Genomic DNA, 20,635 nt, shown 5'->3' on the forward strand with positions numbered 1-20,635 from the left:
AACATGGGGGTTTTTAAGGGTAAAGACGGGTTATTACCCACACCCCCGGAGCTCATTTAAAAATAATTATTAACTCCCGAGGCTCCTTTTATCCTACCTTTTTAATGCACTGAGTAAATGGATGGATAAAATAAATATGGATATAGGGCTACGATCTGACCTCAGGTACATTGAATAATCTCTCCCGACCAACAAATGTCCATATCGTACTTTTTGCTCCACTAACCGACGTAAACTAAAGAGTACTTTAAATATACTTTCGCCCGAAACTACCCTGAAAGTCCTAATAGGGTTTGACCAAAGTTAAATGGGATCAACTAAATGGTCTCTAGATGAGTTTATGTTCGGAATATTATTATGGATTATACGTACGGTTTTTGAAAGTTAATTTTAAGTTCTAAGAAGATATATAGGATCTCTTAGAATTTCTTCTCGTTTTTTATTTATTGATAAAGATGGAAGAAGTTATTTGGTGACAAATCAATTGAATTATATAAGTTTTTAATTAAGAAGCATTTTGTCACTCTATAAAATTCAAATAAGACTGTAACTGTCAGATTATCAATAAATATTTTCATTCATTATAAATTTCCTGTTTTTCTTATGTTTTCGCTAAATAATTTGGCTAATATCATTACATTTTTTATATTAATCTCTTAGAAATTCAACAATCTGACCAGGGGTAATAATTATTATCATATGATTTCTGTTATATAATATAACTATACTGACATGTAGAATGTCGCTTCACTAAGTTATCTACTGTACAATTTGTAATCTAAATATTATTCTAGATATTATTCTAACTCGTTTTAAAGTCTATCCTAACATATTCTAAAGACTATTCTAACTTATTCTAGAGAGTATTCAATCTCACTGTATGTGTCTATTAATGAGTTCGTATTGTGGTTTGCGTGTGAGCCTACATTGTGATCGCGTACATTCAACTGTTTGGCGAATGCATTCGGATACACTAATAGTCAGTCTTTCAGAGTACTTCGCACTAACACTTCGAAGCATACTCGTTATGGGTTATAAGGGATATCGCGCTGAACAGTCTGTTGGACACGTAATATAAGACATCGACGATGACTCGCAATATTTTATTCTGGAACCTCTAGAGGATGGCTTTGTTATATTTGCTAATGGTATCCCATAGTTCGCTACCATAGGTCCAAATGGGCCTAAGTATTGACATGCAGCAAATGTACATATTGATATACAGCAAAACCTTCTTATCTAATGATAATTTAGATTTACGCCCTATCAGCCAATATATTTGGTTTATTTTGACGTTTATTTTGCGAAAATGTGCAACAGTAGACTTACCCGAAGGCTAAAGGCACAAAAATCCTTTGAACTAATATAACGCACTTTAAAATATTGTATAGAGAATTACTAAATCTTTAGCTACCTAAACATTACTAGATTACGTTATTAGATATTAGTTACATTTAATAACTAGTCGTAATATGTGTACCATATGCTTTTAAATAAAAATATATAATTTTGCTTAAAACACTCAAAACTTAGATATTACAAAAACTAGTCAAAGCAATATAATTATAACATAAAATTTCTATAGTGGTAGTTGTTTTTTTTATTTATTTTTTTATTTAATTTTACTTATTTAGTTCTACAGCTAGCAATATATTGTTTAGTTAGTGTTGTCAACTTTGACCAGATCATTGTCTTTTTTGAAAATTAAAATATTATGAAAACTGGGTATTAGAGATAAGTAGATAGTTATCAAATAAATTACTGTGAAATACAGGACTGCTGTTATTTCAATAAGAATGTGTAAATAAAATAAAGGGATAAAACAATTTTTTTTAATATAATTTAGAATCCATATGAGAATACACCTTTGGATTGGTTGTGGAAGGGAGTTTCAGAGAGATAGTTATCACACCAGGACTGTTTTTTGTCCATAACTTTATCCTAAATTTGCATCATGTTGTAGATTATTTCAATCGGGACTGTGTTTTGAAGTTCGTCCTAACATATTATATATAACAAGAACACCTAATAACACTATTACTACTACTACTAGTACTACTACTACGGCCACTACTATTACTACTACTACAGCTACTACTATTACTACTACTACGGATATTACTACTACTAATACTACTACAGCTACAACTACTACTGCTACTATTATTATGAGGGTCATTATTTATATTTCGGGAATTGGCAACACTGTTGTCAAGGGAGTCCATCTGACGGTTCCATTGTAGAGTTTGACATTTTTGAGGATATACGTAATCAGAATATTTTGTCGCGCGGACGCTATTTGTTTATTTTATATTTAGTTGAAAGTTTCGTCTCGTCAAAAAATGAAACTGAATCGTGAACATGTTCGTGCGATGATTTGTTACGATTTTCGAAGTGGATTATCACAACAAGAGTGCATCAATCAACTTAATTTGACTTTTGGCGATGAAGCTCCATCAAAAACCACCGTGTATCGCTGGTTTAGTGAATTTAATTGTGGTCATAGTTCGCTGTCCGACGAGTTTAGTGAAGATTGTCCAAGATCGGCTGTTGCACCAAAAAACATCGATGCTGTGCGCGAAATTATTAAGTAAGATCGTCATGTCACCTATTGTGAGATTGAGCTATCCTTAAGTATTATTTCCACCAGCATATATGCGATTTTACATCAACACTTAGCTGTGCGAAAGTTATGTTTGCGTTGGATCCCACATAATTTGACAAATCGATCAAAAAAAGGCTCGTGTCGATTGGTACAAAGAAATGCTTAAGAAATGCAATCGCCGTGCTTCGAAAGACGTTTATAAAATCGTGAAAGGTGACGAATCGTGGATATATTCGTATGAGCCCAAATGTAAGCAGCAGTCGACTATATGGTTGTACCAAGTTGAGCCAAATCCAACAAAAGTTGTTCGCGCACGAAACACTTCAAATAAAATGGTTGAGTGTTTCTTCGGGAAAACTGGTCATATTGCAACAATGTCTCTAAAGGATCATAGAACAGTAAATTATGATTGGTACACAACCATTTGTTTGCCAAAAGTCTTCGGTGAAATAAGGAAAACAAACAAGAGACGCCGGATTGTTCTTCATCATGACAATACGAGCTCTCAGACGTCGGCTCATACAAGAGACCATTTGAGCACTCAAAACATCGAATTGATGGATCATCCGCCGTAAAGCCTTAATTTGGCACCCAATAACATTTTTTGTTCCCTTCCGTGAAGAATAAACTGCGTGATTAACGATTTTCATCGCCCGAAGAAGCTATTGAAGCGTTCAAAAGTCATATTTTGAAGATACCTCATTCGGATAGGAATAAATGCTTTGAAAATTGGTTTAAGAGTATGCAAAAGTGTATCGCTCATCGTGGCATGTACTTTGCAAAAAACGATATAAATATATTCGCAGCTTAAGTATTTTTTTCCTATTCCTGAAATATAAATAGTGACCCTCGTACTACTACTGCTACTACCACTATATCAAGCTAAATTTCAAACCTATATAGTTTCATTGAGGTTTTAAGTCAACATGTAGCTCAGCCCGTCATTCATTTATGCAGGATTTCGGTTTCGGTTTTTTAGGCTATTTGTAATAGTAATTGCTATCATATAGTAATTTGCTGAACAGTGGAAGAGATTTATTTATTGTTTAATGACCCTTGCAGGTGTAGATGGTTACAAAAAATTTGAACGACTTACGGAATATTGTTTTTCTCTTCTAAAAAATCCAATCAGATATGACCGAAAATAATGACTGAAATAAACAGCTACTTGCTTCCGATAAGATGAAATATGACGCGAGTAACGAACTACGTTTCGAATCACTTTTATTTTTGCTATTCGTTAAATTAAATGGTACCCCTTGGGCCACAAATCTAAGCTTTCCGAAGGAGGAGTGCGCCTGCAAAGGCCCTGCCGTTAAAGTAGTTTTATCTAACTTGACGGGCCGTGCGTTGTTCCGAATTCCCTTCGGATAGATTGAAACTTTGAACGAAGTCGCATTTCAAGACGTAGTGCTTCGGCTCTGATGGGTGGCATTTTAAAGTTCCACAACGCTTTAAATGGCCTCTCGGAACATTCTTTATGTATACGGTGACGACGAATTTTATTTAAATATAACGCCAAGATAAGAAATGTATTATTTAGTATTGTTGGTGCATAGTTAGAGACGTAGTAGATATAATTAATTTACGTGTCTTGCATAAATAATACTACCGCGATCAAGAAATAATAAGATTATAATTTTTAAATCAAAGTCACAGTCACAGTCTTGATCACAGTAGGATTACTTATGCCGGACACATCAATTATATTTACCACGTGTGAAAAGAAATGAAAAATTCAAGAAAATTGACCATATCTTGTCCATCTTTCAGGTAATTTATGGATACCATCCAAAAAATAATCATTTGTCCATCGAGCCATTTTCTAACCTCTTCGAAACTGGAAGAAGTGTTCATCGAAGTTTTTCATCAGTCAGTTGCCAATCGTTTCTTGAGCCTCATTTAACGCTATTGCCAATGCTATTTGGTTTTGGTTTGGGTTTTCATCCAATAACTCTTGCAGTTTCGCATCAACAAACTTTTGCGGCCTACCACTTTGTCGAAACCACGCCAAACATTTTTTTAAGATTAAAGCATGCTTATCGCAAGTTTTTACCAGAAAACGATGCAGCGGCTTTTTTCTTTTTAATAATTTTTTTTACTATTTGTGATTCCACTGTGATATATATAGATAATGATCTAAGTATTTCTTATGTTTATATTATATTTTAATAAATAAGAAAAGGAATGTGTGCGAAAGTACACGTTTTCATGAACGAAACCTGATATTTTCAAAACAGTATATAGCTATGACGACGTTACTTTCGTAAAACAAAACATACATAGATTTGAAGTTGGATATTAGTAGAGTAAAATGACATATGTCTAAAATTATAATATAGCATACTTAATACTAGCGACATCTGCTAGAAAAACCGGCAATAACATTGCGATATATCTAGTATTGTTTCCATTGAAACATAATATTTGTATTGTATATATCTATTGTAGATCTATAAATTCGTTTTAAAGGTTTTTTATTTGAAGCTACACAAATCAACCCCTGTTTTGGTATCTTCATAAGAAGTGTAGCGTTTCCTATTTTAATGTTTTCAAGTATGTTTTGACCGGTTCTACTACTGAGGAATTAAATTGTTTTATCTTTGTACGTGTCATATTTCAAACTGTACTCGGTTCAAAAACATCAGCTGTAGTCTATAGCGATTTCTATTGATGACTTCATGGAGTAGTGCTTTCAGATTCTCGCCCTCAAATTTATATGAGAGTTTAGAATGTCTGTTCTTCACTCTTCGTCTCTCTTCGTCTTCGGTGTCTAAATCACCTATCAGCTTCAGCTATCTTTTTCTTAAATTTTAGTAAGAAAGTAAAGCTTCCCTCAAATTCACTTTACTTCTCCTTCGAGAAGGTGAGATTTGTGGCACAATTAAACTTAACGAATATCAAAAATAAAAACTATTCTATCCGTAATTGGTCATATCTAATCAGGGGTTTCAGAAAATAAAAACAACATTTTCTGGATCATCGCAATTTTTGTAACCATCTACAACAACAATGATCATTCAATTGTAAATAAATCTCTTGCAAACATATTTTGCACTCGTGAAAATAAAATTGAACATATAATTCATAACCTTTCGCTCTATTCCATATTAAGAAAAAATTAACACTAAATATCATTTAAATAGTTAAGATTTGTTTCGGTTCTTAATGCAATATTGAGAAGATTTTGTGGGGAAATTTCATCAAAAAATCAGCAGGAAAAATTCAGCAATCAAAGTTTTCCTTTCCAGTTCGGGGAATTTGACTTGAATTGTTGGGGAATTGATACATTGACAGTGAGTGGTAACCCTACATATATTATTGGACAAATTACTTAGATCGGAAAAATAAATATATTTTTATAAAATAATTAATAAAATCGTATATATCTGGTATATTTTTATGATTTCCTATAAAGTATTAAACCTGTTTACTGTTCACAGTTTATATACTCACAGGCTTTCTCGTCCAAGTGAGTGGCAGGTGAGTCCAAGATACAGAGTTCCACGAATTACCTATCGCATACCTGAGAATTGAAAATATTTGATGAATATAGCTCGTAGGTTCACGAAATATTTACATTTTTCTTAGCAATCAGTGAATTCAAGTGCAAATTGTTATTTTTTCTACTATTTTTATATTTAAAACTATCAAATAAAATCAGTCATTGAAAATTAATTAACTATATAGATGAATCAAGAAAACAAACTATAGATACTATTGGGTGTTGATAAAATCTTTTTACTAATTTAAAGCACTTTTATGTTTTAATTATATATATAAATGATTATATTACTGAAATTATTTAGCTCAATATGCAATAAATATGGATTTATCTGTCTATTTCTATTATTATATAATATTGGAATATAAATGACATTTCAACACCACTTGTTTTAACTGCAAGTCATTTTGTTTAATACGTTTGATTATTTCGCTATTTTGATTCAAATATTCTGTATAAATACGTATGTTTGTGTAATATATACGGGCGTATTCTATTCATGTTTTTAATAGAAATGAGTCCGTATGCATATATGTTGTTTTTAATTGATGTTTGTTATTTTGGGAGCTATGTAGTTTTATTGCTTTTAATCTACAGAAAATTATGTACGTAAATATATATCTATATATATATATATATATATATATATATATAATATTTTGGTTTATTATTTATAAAAGGATAGATTATCACTATTTGTTATATAGTCTGAAGTAGAAAAATTGTTTAGTCATATTATTTGTGGCGGTGAAATATATATAGGTATTAAGTCTTTGAGCAATCATTGATTTATGGCCAAAACCTATCTAATGAAACCATATCTGATGGATACTGTGGGTAATGCCTAACAAAGACCTTCAAGTAGAAACTAGGAACTAGTAACTGTTCTCAACATGAAGAAATAGCAATAAAACTAGCTAAATTATAACAGAATAACTAATTTACATATATCATAGATTAACTTAACTTAGTTGACTTTCGTTTAAATCTACGTAAATCATAAAACATCTTATTTACAAAAATGTAAGAGACATGTGGCAATGCTTTATCCTATAAATGTCAACGTTTAGTTACTTCAAATTCAAACAATTCCAATATGTACTTGAATAAATTTAAAGCAAACATACTACATTATTACTTGATAAAGATCAGATTCTATCTAAAGGTGACCTGAATATACAGCCCCAGTACCAATTAGATTTATCTTCTAACAACATATTGATTATATAGAAATTTTATAGTTTTCTGATATTTCATACGAATAACAAAAATTTTATATGAGATGCCATAAAAACAATTTAAGATTATAGGGCATGGTGGAATTGTTAACTATAGTGTGATATATATATATATATATATATATATATATATATATATATATATGTATATATATATATATATATATATATATATACATATCATATTATATATATATATATCATATTATATATATATATATATATATATATATATATATATATGTATATATATATATATATATACATTTATCATGTTATATATATATATATATATATATATATATATATTTATCATGTAATGTGGCATATTATGTAGAGCAATCGTTTATAGATTATCTACCAAGAAGTCAAGGGACTTCCAAACTGCTTCTGGGACTTATCACAGCCAACTTATCTAAACAAAGCCGAGCAGGTTGATTCGATATTGGCCGGCAGTAGCTTTTATGGTGGCATTATGGAGAATAATTTATTTTCTTAATATCTGAAATCTCTGGCGGCATTGTGTCGAAAGGTTAAAGGTGAAAAACCAATTTCCATTTTGGACTTTTTATTTGTCAATAAAGTACGGGTCACTTAGACATTAACTTTTTATCTGTAATAAAAATATATTTAAAAATTTACGATTCCTTAATTACATTCTATATATAATACATTTTTAGTTTCCCTTGAATTTTGGTTATCATGAAATATTAAACAAACAATATTAGGATTTTGCTGAGATGATGGCTTCTGAAAGAACCGATGTTTTGGATTATTTTCAGTAATATCATATCTTTAAAATACCAGATATTTTTCCTCAGCTTTTGCCGCAAGAACCAAAAAGGAAAACTAATTGAGAAATATTATAGAAGGTGAAAGAATAGAAGATAACTATTTGTAGTAAGTGGTTTGTGGCCAAGACTTTTACGTAAGTTAATTTTAAAAAAGTCCTGTTACTCTTGAATCCCTTCCAATTCTGTCGGTCATTCCATACACGTCAAAGAAACCTATAAGAACTTATAAGAAAGAAACTTATAAGAAATTGGTTGTTTTTTGCATATTAAATTAAATATGGAGACCATGGTTGGCATTTTGATGAGTTGTTCGAATAACAAACTCGGTTTACTAAATTCCATTGCTTTTTGAAAGTACTGACTGAGTTAATCGGACTAAAAAGAGTTGACCAACGAGGCAGCTTGAAGTGGTAATGGTGAAAAGAATATCTTCCAACAAATGTTGTTAGTTCCATAGAAAATTTTTTACTACCACTGCAGATAAAGTTGAACTATGAAACTGTTGAACCTTAACTATGAAAAAATCGTTAAAAGAATGCTAAAAGAATTTCAAGCTTTAAGTTGCCTAGTGAGCCTAGAAGTATATTTTTTGCATTTCCATATCGCCTACTTTACTGAAAATATTTAATATGTGAGTGAAGAGGAAGGTTCAACGAATTCATTAGGACATCAAAGAGACGAAGAAAAGATACAAAGGAAAATGGAGCATGCCTACGATATCAAGCTATTATTGAAGGGTCTAGAAAGAGATTTAAAATTCTTCTGACAAGTGAAAATGTGACAAAAAAGGTTTTATTGCATGTTAGTAAACGTATATTATATCAAAAATACGTCTAATTAGTGGTTTGTTACTAAAATGATATGTTTTAAGTCTGCTTTATTTTATTTTATTGTAATAACTGGTTTAACATATTTATCCAAATCGTCAAGAAACGTAGTGTAGCAAAAAAAAACATAAATATTACGTTACAAAACCTAAAAGCTCTTTTATTGAAAACCTGTGTGATTAATTAATATAAGATCATTGTATGATATTTATATGCTATACAGAGCATCACAAACTAGTTTACGTAACCGACTTTTTCACCAGTATATAACCACATGACTTGTTCAAAGTATAGTCCTAATTTCGGACTCAATGGTTTAAATAATATCATTTTAAATCCCGAAATATAAAAGACAACCTTTGCGCGTTGATAATTAAATTGATATTTACTTCGTGCTATTCTGTGTTGAAAGGTTTACAAAATAAAACGACTTCTCATCACCCTTCACTGACCTTTGAACCATGATTTCACAGATGATTTTTCGATCTTTTATTTGCCTGTCATTTAATTGGTGGGTCACCAATTCTCCCATCTTTGCACATTCGCTATTGCCCGTAATCGCTCGCTAATCATTTCTTGGACCATACATAACATTTCTGCCATTTGTCTTTGATTATGAGTTGGGTCTTCTACTAATTTGATTTCATTTCGAATCACGAAATATAAAAGATAATCTTTGTGCGTTGACAATTAAATTGATATTGACTTCAAGCTATTCAGTATTGAAGGGTTTATAAAATAAATCCACTTTTCATCACCCTTCATTAATCTTTGAACCATCATTTCACAGATGATTCTTCTTCTATTTTTCATTTGCCTGTCATTCAATTGATGTGGCATTCATCTTCCCATCTTCGGATCATTTCTTGGACCACATATAGCGCTTCTGCCATTTATTTTCGATTTTGAGTTGAGTCTTCGTCTATTTTGATTTCATTGTTAATCCCGAAATAAAAAAGACAACCTTTGTGCGTTGATAATTAAATTGATATTGACTTCGAGCTATTCTGTGTTGAACTATTCTTCAGCTAGTCGTCTGTTATTGTGAGAGCAAAGAGTTTTTGAACAGTGTTAGTATGTTGTTTATCTTAACGATTTTCTCTTTCGGTAAATTGATTATATATTTCATGAATGCTTGTATTCAGCTCCAAACTTATTATAATTATACCAGTGTGGAGGTAATCCATCAATGAAACTTAAATTTTATCCCAGAGAAACCCAGCACTTGCTCGGTTTTCTTTTGGTCATTCTTGAAATATCTCTTGAATGCAGTTTTTAATATGATCTATGAAAATTGGTGAATATAAATACATAGATATTTTCAACTACCTACTAGCTAATTACAATTTTCTTGGAAGTCACTGAGAATTATAAATCTAAGAGAGTAACCCATAAAAGAAATAGGTTGATTGTAATTGAACGTTCCGTCCTTCTCGATCTCTGGCCAGGAACAAAAACACGTCGTTATTCAGAAATCGCGTGACTCGACCGCGAAACTAGAACTGTTATATATTAATGCCATCAATTAAAAAAAAGCCTTCAAAATATTTAACATAAGAAATATACACATTCGCTTAGATTTCAGTACGTAGCGTGTCCGGGCCCGATTTTAAGAGGTGATTAGAATTTTAATTCCCCTAGATTCGTGATTCGTGCACGGGCCAATCTCGAACTCCCCGTTGGAAATATGGAATCGGCGATTGCTGTCCGGTATTTATGGTGATTAGGATAGCCGTATCGCCACCTAAATTGGGCGGTTTTAAGAGTATATATTGGCGTACTTCACGTGGCACCACTAACTTACTCGTGCGACCTTAAACTTTCGCGTGGGTACGTGGGCGAAGGCCGATTCGAGACAGGTGCAGGATAATTGTGACCCCCTGGTAATTGTTTTCGATTTTTGCTCGAGATATACTTGGAGTGGATATTTTTCATTAATGCATGTCTTTATAAATAAGATAATGTAGATAGGAACTTTAAAGAAGAATAATTGAGGTTGTTATTTATATGATTGTTGAAAGAGATTAGAATATATCAGGTGTACCGGAAAGTCATTACTGTATATCATGGAAACTACATAATTTTCAAGAAAACAAAAAAATAATCAAAGTATTGGCAATTTTATTTTATACATCTTGTCCATATACAAGTCCGTGTCCCATTGATGCGAAAAGTTGATAATCGGACGGGGTAATGTTTGTAAAGTACTGCGGATGTTATAATAAATCCCATCCAAGTGCTTTCAACGCTTCCTTGACTGGTTTTGCTTTATAAGACTGCGCGTGATCCTGCTGTAAAATTACTTTACCGTGTCTTGTCCATTCTGGACATTTTTCGATCAATGCAGTGTTAAAATTTTTTATTCGTGTCGATAGCTATTACTATTAACTGTTTCACCAGGTTTCAACAGTTCGTAATATACCACGCCACTTTGGTCCCACCAAACAAAGACCATTGTCTTAAGACCAAATCGATTTGGTCTTGGATTCGATCTTCTTCGTCTTCGCCAGGTGATTTAGCAGTCGATTGTTTGATTTTCCATATGCCTGTCATTCATTTGATGTGGCATCCATCTTCCCGTCTTTTATAATTTCGTCCTGTCTCGTAATGGGTCGCTAATCATTTCTTGGGCCACATTTAACGCTTCGGAATTTCTTTTTGATTTTGGTTTGTGTCTTTATCCAGTAACTAATTGTATAGCTTTGAAGCGTGATGTAAGTAGAGTAAAATGACATATGTGGCCTTAAGGCTTAAGCCTAGCGACATCTGTTAGAAAAAGAGATAATGGCCTTACAGCACATCTCGTAAACTCAATTAATTTATATTAATATAATTAAGGAAGAATATTAACGAAAATATAGTAAGCAAATAAATAAGTAAAATTAAAAACTTATTATCTTATAACACGTTGACGTAATAAATAGTTGATAGTAAAAAATTATCTAGATACCATTTATACTTGCTTTTTATTTTATTTTATCCTGTTTATTTTATTTTCTTACTCCTCATGAACTTAATAAACTAATCAACACTTTGATAGAATTCATATGATTTATGAAATGCCCGAAGCATGATAAATGCTGTTGAGTGTGACATTTTTTTAATATTAGTTCTGTGGAAACAATTTTTTAATATATTCTGCACCATGATAATCTGTCTCAAAACAATAAGCTACTGTGTTCAACTTCTAAACGGTTTGAAATGGTTTTGGTTTGAAATTGTATAGTTTTTGCATTATAATGCATTTGCGAATCTATAGAAGCCACAGTAATATAATTCCTTACATTTGTAAGAATCAGATTAACACATGAGTAACTGTTGAGTGTTGTAGAGAAGGTCCGCGATCGCTGATAAGGCCTATTGCTAAGTTAATTAACTTGACAGACAAGCTGATGCCTTAGCAAGCGACAGACCTCAAAGTATACTCAGAGGCAACTCGTGGTTATACATTATAAAACTTCAAAATTTTTAACACTGACAAGGCTTAATACTACCGGATCATTACTTTCTGAGATCGATACAAATATTGAAAAAATCGAATTGATAACTCTAAAATTAAATTTAATTGAACACGCTATATTTATATTGTCACAAAAATAGAGTTTATTAAGATCAAATCTAAATTTTGGAATTCTATCACATTTATGAAATTGGTATTATAGTTTTACGGGAATTTTGATTAAATTTTTAAGAACCTCTCAATTTTAAGTCGAAACATTTGTTATGCCTAATTTTAGCATTTATGATACTCCGTTTCTGATAGTGTCATATTTCGATACAATGAATAGGATTAAATTTACAGAAATTGATTATTATGATTTTTCCATATACTTGTGCAATCTAGTGTGAATACCGAGAAGAACATAAATCAAACTATTATGATTGTTCTCATTGAAAATCGATACAGTTTACAGGTGCGTTTTTGTAAATTTTAACAACCTCTAAAATCTAGTTTCAGATTGAGTGTCTCAACTAATATAATATAATATGTGAATGCTGATCGAACTATTGACTAACGATATATATCTTTTAATTAACATATTTGAGCTGTGCATAATTCCAGTTTTTATGATACTCCATTTCTAAAAACAGAATTAACCTTACCGATGCATTTTGTTTGTGTTAATAGTGTTAGATTTTAGTGAAAAATTTATTACATACATATGTACAATATACGCATCTCAATATATCAATATATTTATTAAATATAAGGTTGTAAGGGGTTTTGAGAGATTTTTTTAATTTTAAGTTATTAATGTGGTAAGGCTATATTTTGATTAATTGTATTCATTAGAAAAATTAATTTTTTTATGATCTTTAGTGAATTGCAGATTATACTGCCATTGCGAGGCCATGTAGTAACGCGATAATTTATATTTTCTTGATTATTCTTTTATTTTTTGTGTTTTTATAACAGTGTTATGTCATACTAAACCTTTTATATGAATATTAACCTTAATTTTGTTTTGTTTCAGGTTTATGCTGGTTTTAGTGTGTCTAATATTTAGTGTCCTCTCCACAATCGATGCCTATTCCAGTTTTGCCAATGAAACGCTTTTTTGGATGGTAAGTTGTACCAATATATTACTAATCTACGTATATAGTAAGTTCTGTTACATTGAAAACGAATTTTTACAATTATATAATGTTATTCGATAAATGAAAAAGACTGCTAATTAATAGTACGCCAATAAGATTCACGAAATATGTTATAAATATATGTTATATATGAAATATTTGATAGTAGACACTATTCTATAAATACATTAATCTTTATTATTTATTTTTAGAACATGCTATTTTGTAAACTTCTCCATATCTAGATATTGCTCCTTGGAATTATTGCTTGTTACAATTAATTTTAGTGTTATAATAATGAGAATATAGGACTTTGAAGAGCACAGAGGAGATGACGAGAAAGAGTGTAACCAAGCCATTGAAAATATTTACGAATTAAGCAGCATTTATTTCAATGAATGCATTATTGAATATACATAAAATCTTTAAAATTTAGTTCGCTATTTTTATACGTTGTATAATAAAATTTCGTTTGCAGATATGCTTATTCCGCCGTCTTTCATAGTAACTCCGTTCATATTTCATACCGCTCGCCTGTTTATTTCGCTTTATTTCTATTAAGTAAATATAGCGAACGAATGTAAAGTGATTCTCCAAGGAGACCTTTATCGTAATATCTTCAAGAAATATCAAATAACTCCAGTAAAATAGCATTATCTGTACAGTTGCATTAAATTCTCTTGTACATTTAGATAAAGATGGAGGTTCATCTTCACAGATGACGCTGGATGATTTCTTTATAACGATAACGTTAAACATACAGAACTATTTGAACTTTATGTTTTAAAACGTAGATTAATTTTTAATAACATTTTGACGTAAATAGTTGATAGTAAAAAACTATCTAGATTGTAATTATATTACAGACAACATCTGTGCATCTAGCTTCAATATTTTTGTTAAAAGTTATGAAACAAATATAACGGAAGCTTTCGATGCAACAATTTCAATATTGGAGAAAAAAACCCTTCTCTGGAATAGAATCAAAATATATAAAGAATATTGAAGCCTGATTAAGAACATTTAATCACCTGAAATACCAAGTCGACAATATATTATTAAATATGTAAAAGATACCTTTTAATATTGGTTTCGTTGAATAATAATCTGGTTTGATGTGTTAAGAAATTGGAAAATAGATTAGGGAGTGGATTGAAACAGTAGTGAACTTTAATCAATATCAAGGCATATTATTAGATAAACATTTTCTTGATGATTTCACAGTCACCTCTTCCACTTCTACAACATTTTTATAACCTTTTATCGATCTGAAGTATATTTTTTTAGGGTCACAGTATCAATAGCGTTAAACTTTTATATATAAGGGTCAATTTATTACAAGTTTGGTCTGGTTCCATAATATAAGAAGCAACCCTCTATATATTTACCTTTATAATGTTAAAAATAGGAAATGTTTTAATGGTTGACGGACTGTTATACGAAAACATTTAACAACGTAAAGTTCCAACGTCGACATCAAGTGCCATTTTATTGTGTAGGTCGTATTAAGGATAATGGTTCTACTTTAACGCACAGTTGAAGGTGCAGGTCCTATACAATAATTCTCGTCTTCCCTTTCGGTTCTTGCGTGCCTTGCTAATGCAATGTTTAGAAGGTTATCCAGCCTGAATATCAGCAAATTTATATTTTTGATACGTTCATATTACGCGATAATAGAAATATATTTAGAAAATATATCAGAATATTGGCTCAAAGTGAACGTTAATATTTATATTATTCAATAAACGAAACGTATTATTTTCTAATTAAATTTTACTAATTAATATTGCAGTTTATCACTACAATTAGTATTTTTAAGTAGAACTTTCTATAATTAATTTTTATAGTCAATTAGATATATATGGTGTACAAATAGATTTTGAAATTATTTAGTTAATTTAATCGTTGTCTCTATTTTAAAAAGTAAAACGGTCATGTAACGTAGGTTTGAACAAGTAAATGCCTAATGGAGTAATATCTATTGAATAGGATGGGAGGGTTCAACATTTTCCTTTAATTTTCTGTGTCTTTCGTTTTCATGCTTGTTTTAGAGTTGGCAACTATAAAGTGAAAATATTAGAAACAGTCGAACAGTTCTAGATAGTAAAGAAACTAGCTACTGAAAATATTAATTACTAGTTTAGTCAAGATCTTTTAGTACAGGTCACTTTACTTCAGAGAAATATTAATTCGATAAATGACAGTGTTATAAAAGCATTAGAATAATTATCTCAACCATATTTAATCGTATTTTAATATCGGGAAAGTAACAATGACATAAAATAATAAAAGTTATTGGTTTATTTCTATTCCATTTCAATATGTGTTTCTTTTTTTAAACCATAACTAAGACGGAGATGTACATACTTATTCTCTTTATATCTTTGGAAAAGAAAAAGAAATATATAATTTATTAACTTCATAATAACAGTTTCATTTTGAATGATTATTTGTGTATTTTATATATTTGACGTGATTGAAAAGAGTAGTAATGAGTAGTGAATCCACTTTCTCGAGTTACTATTTATCGTTAATAAGGAATATTTTATTATTAAGAATATTATCATTCCTTGAAATTTGAATGAAAGAAATTTTAACATTTAAAAGGCCTGAACTAACATCGAGAGAAAAGTCAATCAAAAAAATAACCAATAGTTGCCAAGATAATATAAATGCAGTCAAATGAATTTTTTTGCATTTTTTACTTTTATACAAACTAAAATATTGCTATTTTATTGTAAAATATATTGTTATTTATAATTATAGTTCTACTATACTGCAAACTAAACATAAAACCAAATATATTACATATAAACCTATTTAGGTATAAATTCCCCTCATTATATTCAAGGTAGGGACTATATAGGATGGCAAAGACAGGGCGTTAAAAATTAGTCGAATGAAACTAATAGGTACGAAACTAGTAGCTGAAGATGCACGACTGATGCAGTAGATAGTAAAAAGTGGTCAAAATCAGTCGAACCGAATATCGCGACTGATATTAGTTGAGTGAAACAGTCGATAGTCAATTTCTGTCGATACCTTTCAACGCTAATTTCTTCCTATAATGACACGAAGAATAATCCTCAAGAGTAATTATAAAATATAGATTATTTTCGATTAATTATCACAACTTTTTACAGATTGTGTTAGAGCTATTTTTGCTCTTAAAATTGCTTTAATTTTTATTATAATTAACATTGTAACTTCTAACATTTTTGTACCAAATTACTTGGTTGTTATTATAAAAAAAAATAATTTTTTCACGGTCTCCATTTTGTTAAAAAAGAACAATTTCTATTTTGTGTCTGGTAGGGGCTATAATAGCTTCCTTGTAAATTAGCAGTCTTTTTTAATTTTGCCTTAAATGACCAGAAGGGTTACTTATAAACGTGTCAACCAACGCAGATTTTTATTTCCCAATTACCAGCGTATTTAACTTTTTTTCTAAAAATATTTATCTTTGATTTTCCAGAACATGAGATATGAATTTTGTGATTTTTTCATCGTCAATTTATTTATTAACGTCCATTTTTATTCAAGTCACTCCTCCTTAGATTTTTCAAAATTATATTATGTGACTAGGGATGTATCATATCAGGTATCATTAAGATTACACGATATCACGATATCTTAGCCAAATATATTTTAATTCTACATTTATTTCCATTTGTTGTTAAATTTGATGGGTTGTGAAATTAGTTTACACTATTTTCAATATAAAATATTTAAAACCATAAATAATATTGGCAAAAGTACTTCTATATTTATTAAAAAAATAATTAAGGTCAACAATATAAATCTCCCAGGAATATAGTCAAATTGGATTTCTATTCCATTAAGTTCTTGTTACTATATTATCACTCTATTCAACAATAGAATGTTATTTGACGATGATGATGATACTCTATTTAGAGCGAAGTGTTTCTGTTGGAATACTGTTTTCGACGAAGACAGAGGAAGCATATAAGATGACTAATGCTCCACCATAGCAACATATCACTCACAATAACTTCAAGGATTAGTACTCAAGTAGACATCTTATGATTGATATAACATAGTTTTTACGCCCCCTATTGGTGGACCAAAAAACAAATGTTTTTCTATAAAGTATTACATTCTAGTGATTGTGAAACATCACGTGATAGTTAGGACGTATTAGGCATAAATTTACGCATAATACCCAAAAACTGTTGACTTATTGCACGAATATCGTGTTAGAAATGAATTCAGGCAAATAAAATCACGCTAAAGCAAAGTACTTTATCTTGCTGGCCGAAAATATCATGATTTAATATTATTTGAATATTACACGTTATTTGTGTCAATCTATTCGTCCCAAAACTGTTGGTTTTCCTATTAAGATAATGCTGCATTCGCCTGACTTGGTTCTGTCTCTGAAACTTCTTTGAAATCGGTGTAGAATATCGTTTTGAATAGATTGAGGGAATTTAATAATTATTTGGAATACTGTGAAAATGTTGATATAAATTCGTTGTGTACCGAAGTAAATTTGGAAAATTAATGACCTGTTTTTGTTTTTCCTTGAACGTGTCTTTTTTTTAATTTCATTTATGTATTTTTTTTCGAAAGGGATTTTTTTAAAATATAACTGAAATGTTACAAACTGCTATTGCCCAAATTGCCCATTGCAATACCAACAAAACAATCAAGTACAAGCTAGTATACTAGTAAATCAACCAGTACTTCCAAATGGAAACACTAATCTATATATACATATTTGGACCTTGGATATTAACCTTAGTTGGAACTCATATGTTAAAAAAAAATGAAGGTTTCAAATAGCACTATACAAAAATATTCAGCTCTGTCAGTCTACAATAAGCTTTTGCTATACTCAAAAGTCTTGAAACCACTGTAGCGTTATAGTGTTCAACTATGGAGTTCAACAGATAGAGCAATGGAAATATAATAAAAATATTCTATGATACATTTGTAACAACAATCTGCATAATGATCTGAAGGTAGAAACTGTCAGTAGATAACGTTATAGAAATTTGATAAGAACTATGTCCAAGGAAAATAACAGAATCTCCATCAGCACATCAACGTTGACACTCTCCATCTCCTAGATAATAATGGTTTAGTCAGAAGATTAAAGAAAGTGAAACAATTCAAAGTGACATAGATATTAAGCCAAAAGTGTGTATCGTAGAATAAGTACATTTTAATTTTAAAATAAAACCGTAGCTGCCTCGGTTGCTGTTCCTACTGTTGCAATAGTCACGGGTTCGAATCCTGCTGGGATATAGGGATATAGATGTAGAGTTACACCAGTAACCACGCTGGGTAAGACTGGATGTCTTCTGGTATAGTCTAACTGCGGACCGTGGTTCGGATCCCATATTAAATAATAAGTCGAGTCCAGATAAACCCTCGTTGGTTGAAAGGAATCTTTAAAGTATATATAGAAAACCGTGGCAAATTAAGATAAAAATAAATTAGAGTTATTTTACTAGAATATTATTTTATTATTTTAATATTTTACTAGATATTGATTATTTACTTTAATTAGGTAACTTATTAAATAAATTTCGGTAGGTATCAGAAGAGGTTATTGATTAATCCGAGATTGAAATTCCTTTGTCCCTTAATTAGATTACAAATCTAAATAACTGAAAAGGAATACGTCTCCCTATAGATAAATTGCTTTTTCCTTTCGGGCAACAACGTGTTCGCGAAATTTACGGGGAAAACGTTTTAGGATTTCCCTTTTCTTTTCGACGGGCGAACGTTTGCTGCGAAGAGCGCGCTTTTTTGTTACACCGACCATTTGAAAGGGTACCGCTGTACGGGGCCCACAATTAAACCCTTTATACAGTTGCCCCGCGATTCTTATTAATCGATCTCCCTCTCTGTTCTTTTGCAGGAAATATGTTTGGTGGTATTTTTCGGGGCGGAGTACCTGGTCCGATTATGGTCAGCAGGATGCCGATCGAAATACATGGGCTTTTGGGGACGGTTGAGGTTTATTAGGAAACCAATATGTATTATAGGTAAGTTTTGATGTAGGTTGGAGGTTGGCAGGAAAGTAATTTCGAGTTAGGAAAAATTGCCGAAGAAGCTTTCCTGCCAGTCTACAATCTAATAGAGCTTTACAGTTCAGTTTTTTAAAACGAACTTGTTCATATACTCCAGGTGTACCGAAAGTCATTACCGATTTTTCTAACAGATGTCGCTAGATTTAAGTATATAATGTTATGATATGACACATATGTCATTTTATTCCATTGATATCAATCTTTAAAGCTATGTGTTAATCATAGAGTAATATATAGAGTGTTAACTTAATACTAATAATTTCAGAATAGTTTTGCGTGGTCTTAGCAGGAAGGCGCTGAGAACGTCATTTCCCTGAATTTCATTGGTTACTTTAAATTACCATTACAGATACCTGTATTGAAAATATTTTATTAGGAGAATTTCATTGGGCGACGATTTCATATGCATCGTGTGACTAACCTATGACGTAACATTTTACTGACCATTTAAATTTCAAATAAAACCAAAATATAATTTTTCAAAACCATTTATTAATAAGATTCCGTTAAATACAAATATTATACAATATCAAAAAGCTAAAATGTAAGTATATAATGAAATATAAATATATAAATAAATAATAATTAAATATGGATATAAAAATTTATGAAATCTAATTGAAAACATATCTCCCGGCAAATATAATCAAAATTCTTTACAGCTCTTTTTCCCTATTTCATATTTCTTTAGTACTATCAATTAAAATAAGTTGTATTAAGGTTTCTATCTTTTTGTTCCCTCATACTGAAAGTAGAGCAGCACAGCTGAAAATCTATGTCTGTTAATATTTTACTTACTTGTTCAACACAAAAATCTATCGAGAGAAGATATAATTATTTCTATAATGTTATTGTGAAAATTATGGAATGGATAATTAAAAGAGTTCAATCAATTTACGTCATAATGGAGAAAACATACTAAATAATACTTAGCGACAAAAAATTAAATTGTTTGATATATATCAAAATTATTGATCTTATTTTGTAAAAATCTAGCTTAAACATTTGTTATTAACTAATAACAGT

General features: G+C 30.5%; 1 protein-coding gene across 2 annotated transcripts in view; it reads left to right on the forward strand.

Annotated features, from left to right (window-relative positions):
• Window positions 1-20,635, forward strand: part of LOC143193395 (potassium voltage-gated channel subfamily KQT member 1) — a 107,471-nt gene that overhangs the window by 44,552 nt on the left and 42,284 nt on the right. For both annotated transcript variants that reach the window (XM_076399591.1, XM_076399592.1), the window contains exons 5-6: window positions 13,445-13,535; window positions 19,438-19,564. In XM_076399591.1, coding sequence (XP_076255706.1) covers window positions 13,445-13,535; window positions 19,438-19,564 — 218 coding nt within the window. The remainder of the gene's footprint in view (window positions 1-13,444; window positions 13,536-19,437; window positions 19,565-20,635) is intronic.

Source organism: Rhynchophorus ferrugineus, unplaced genomic scaffold, assembly GCF_030347505.1.
Source record: "Rhynchophorus ferrugineus isolate W39M unplaced genomic scaffold, kcgeb_rfMv2 rfM3, whole genome shotgun sequence".
NCBI classification, from domain to species: Eukaryota; Metazoa; Arthropoda; class Insecta; order Coleoptera; family Curculionidae; genus Rhynchophorus; species Rhynchophorus ferrugineus.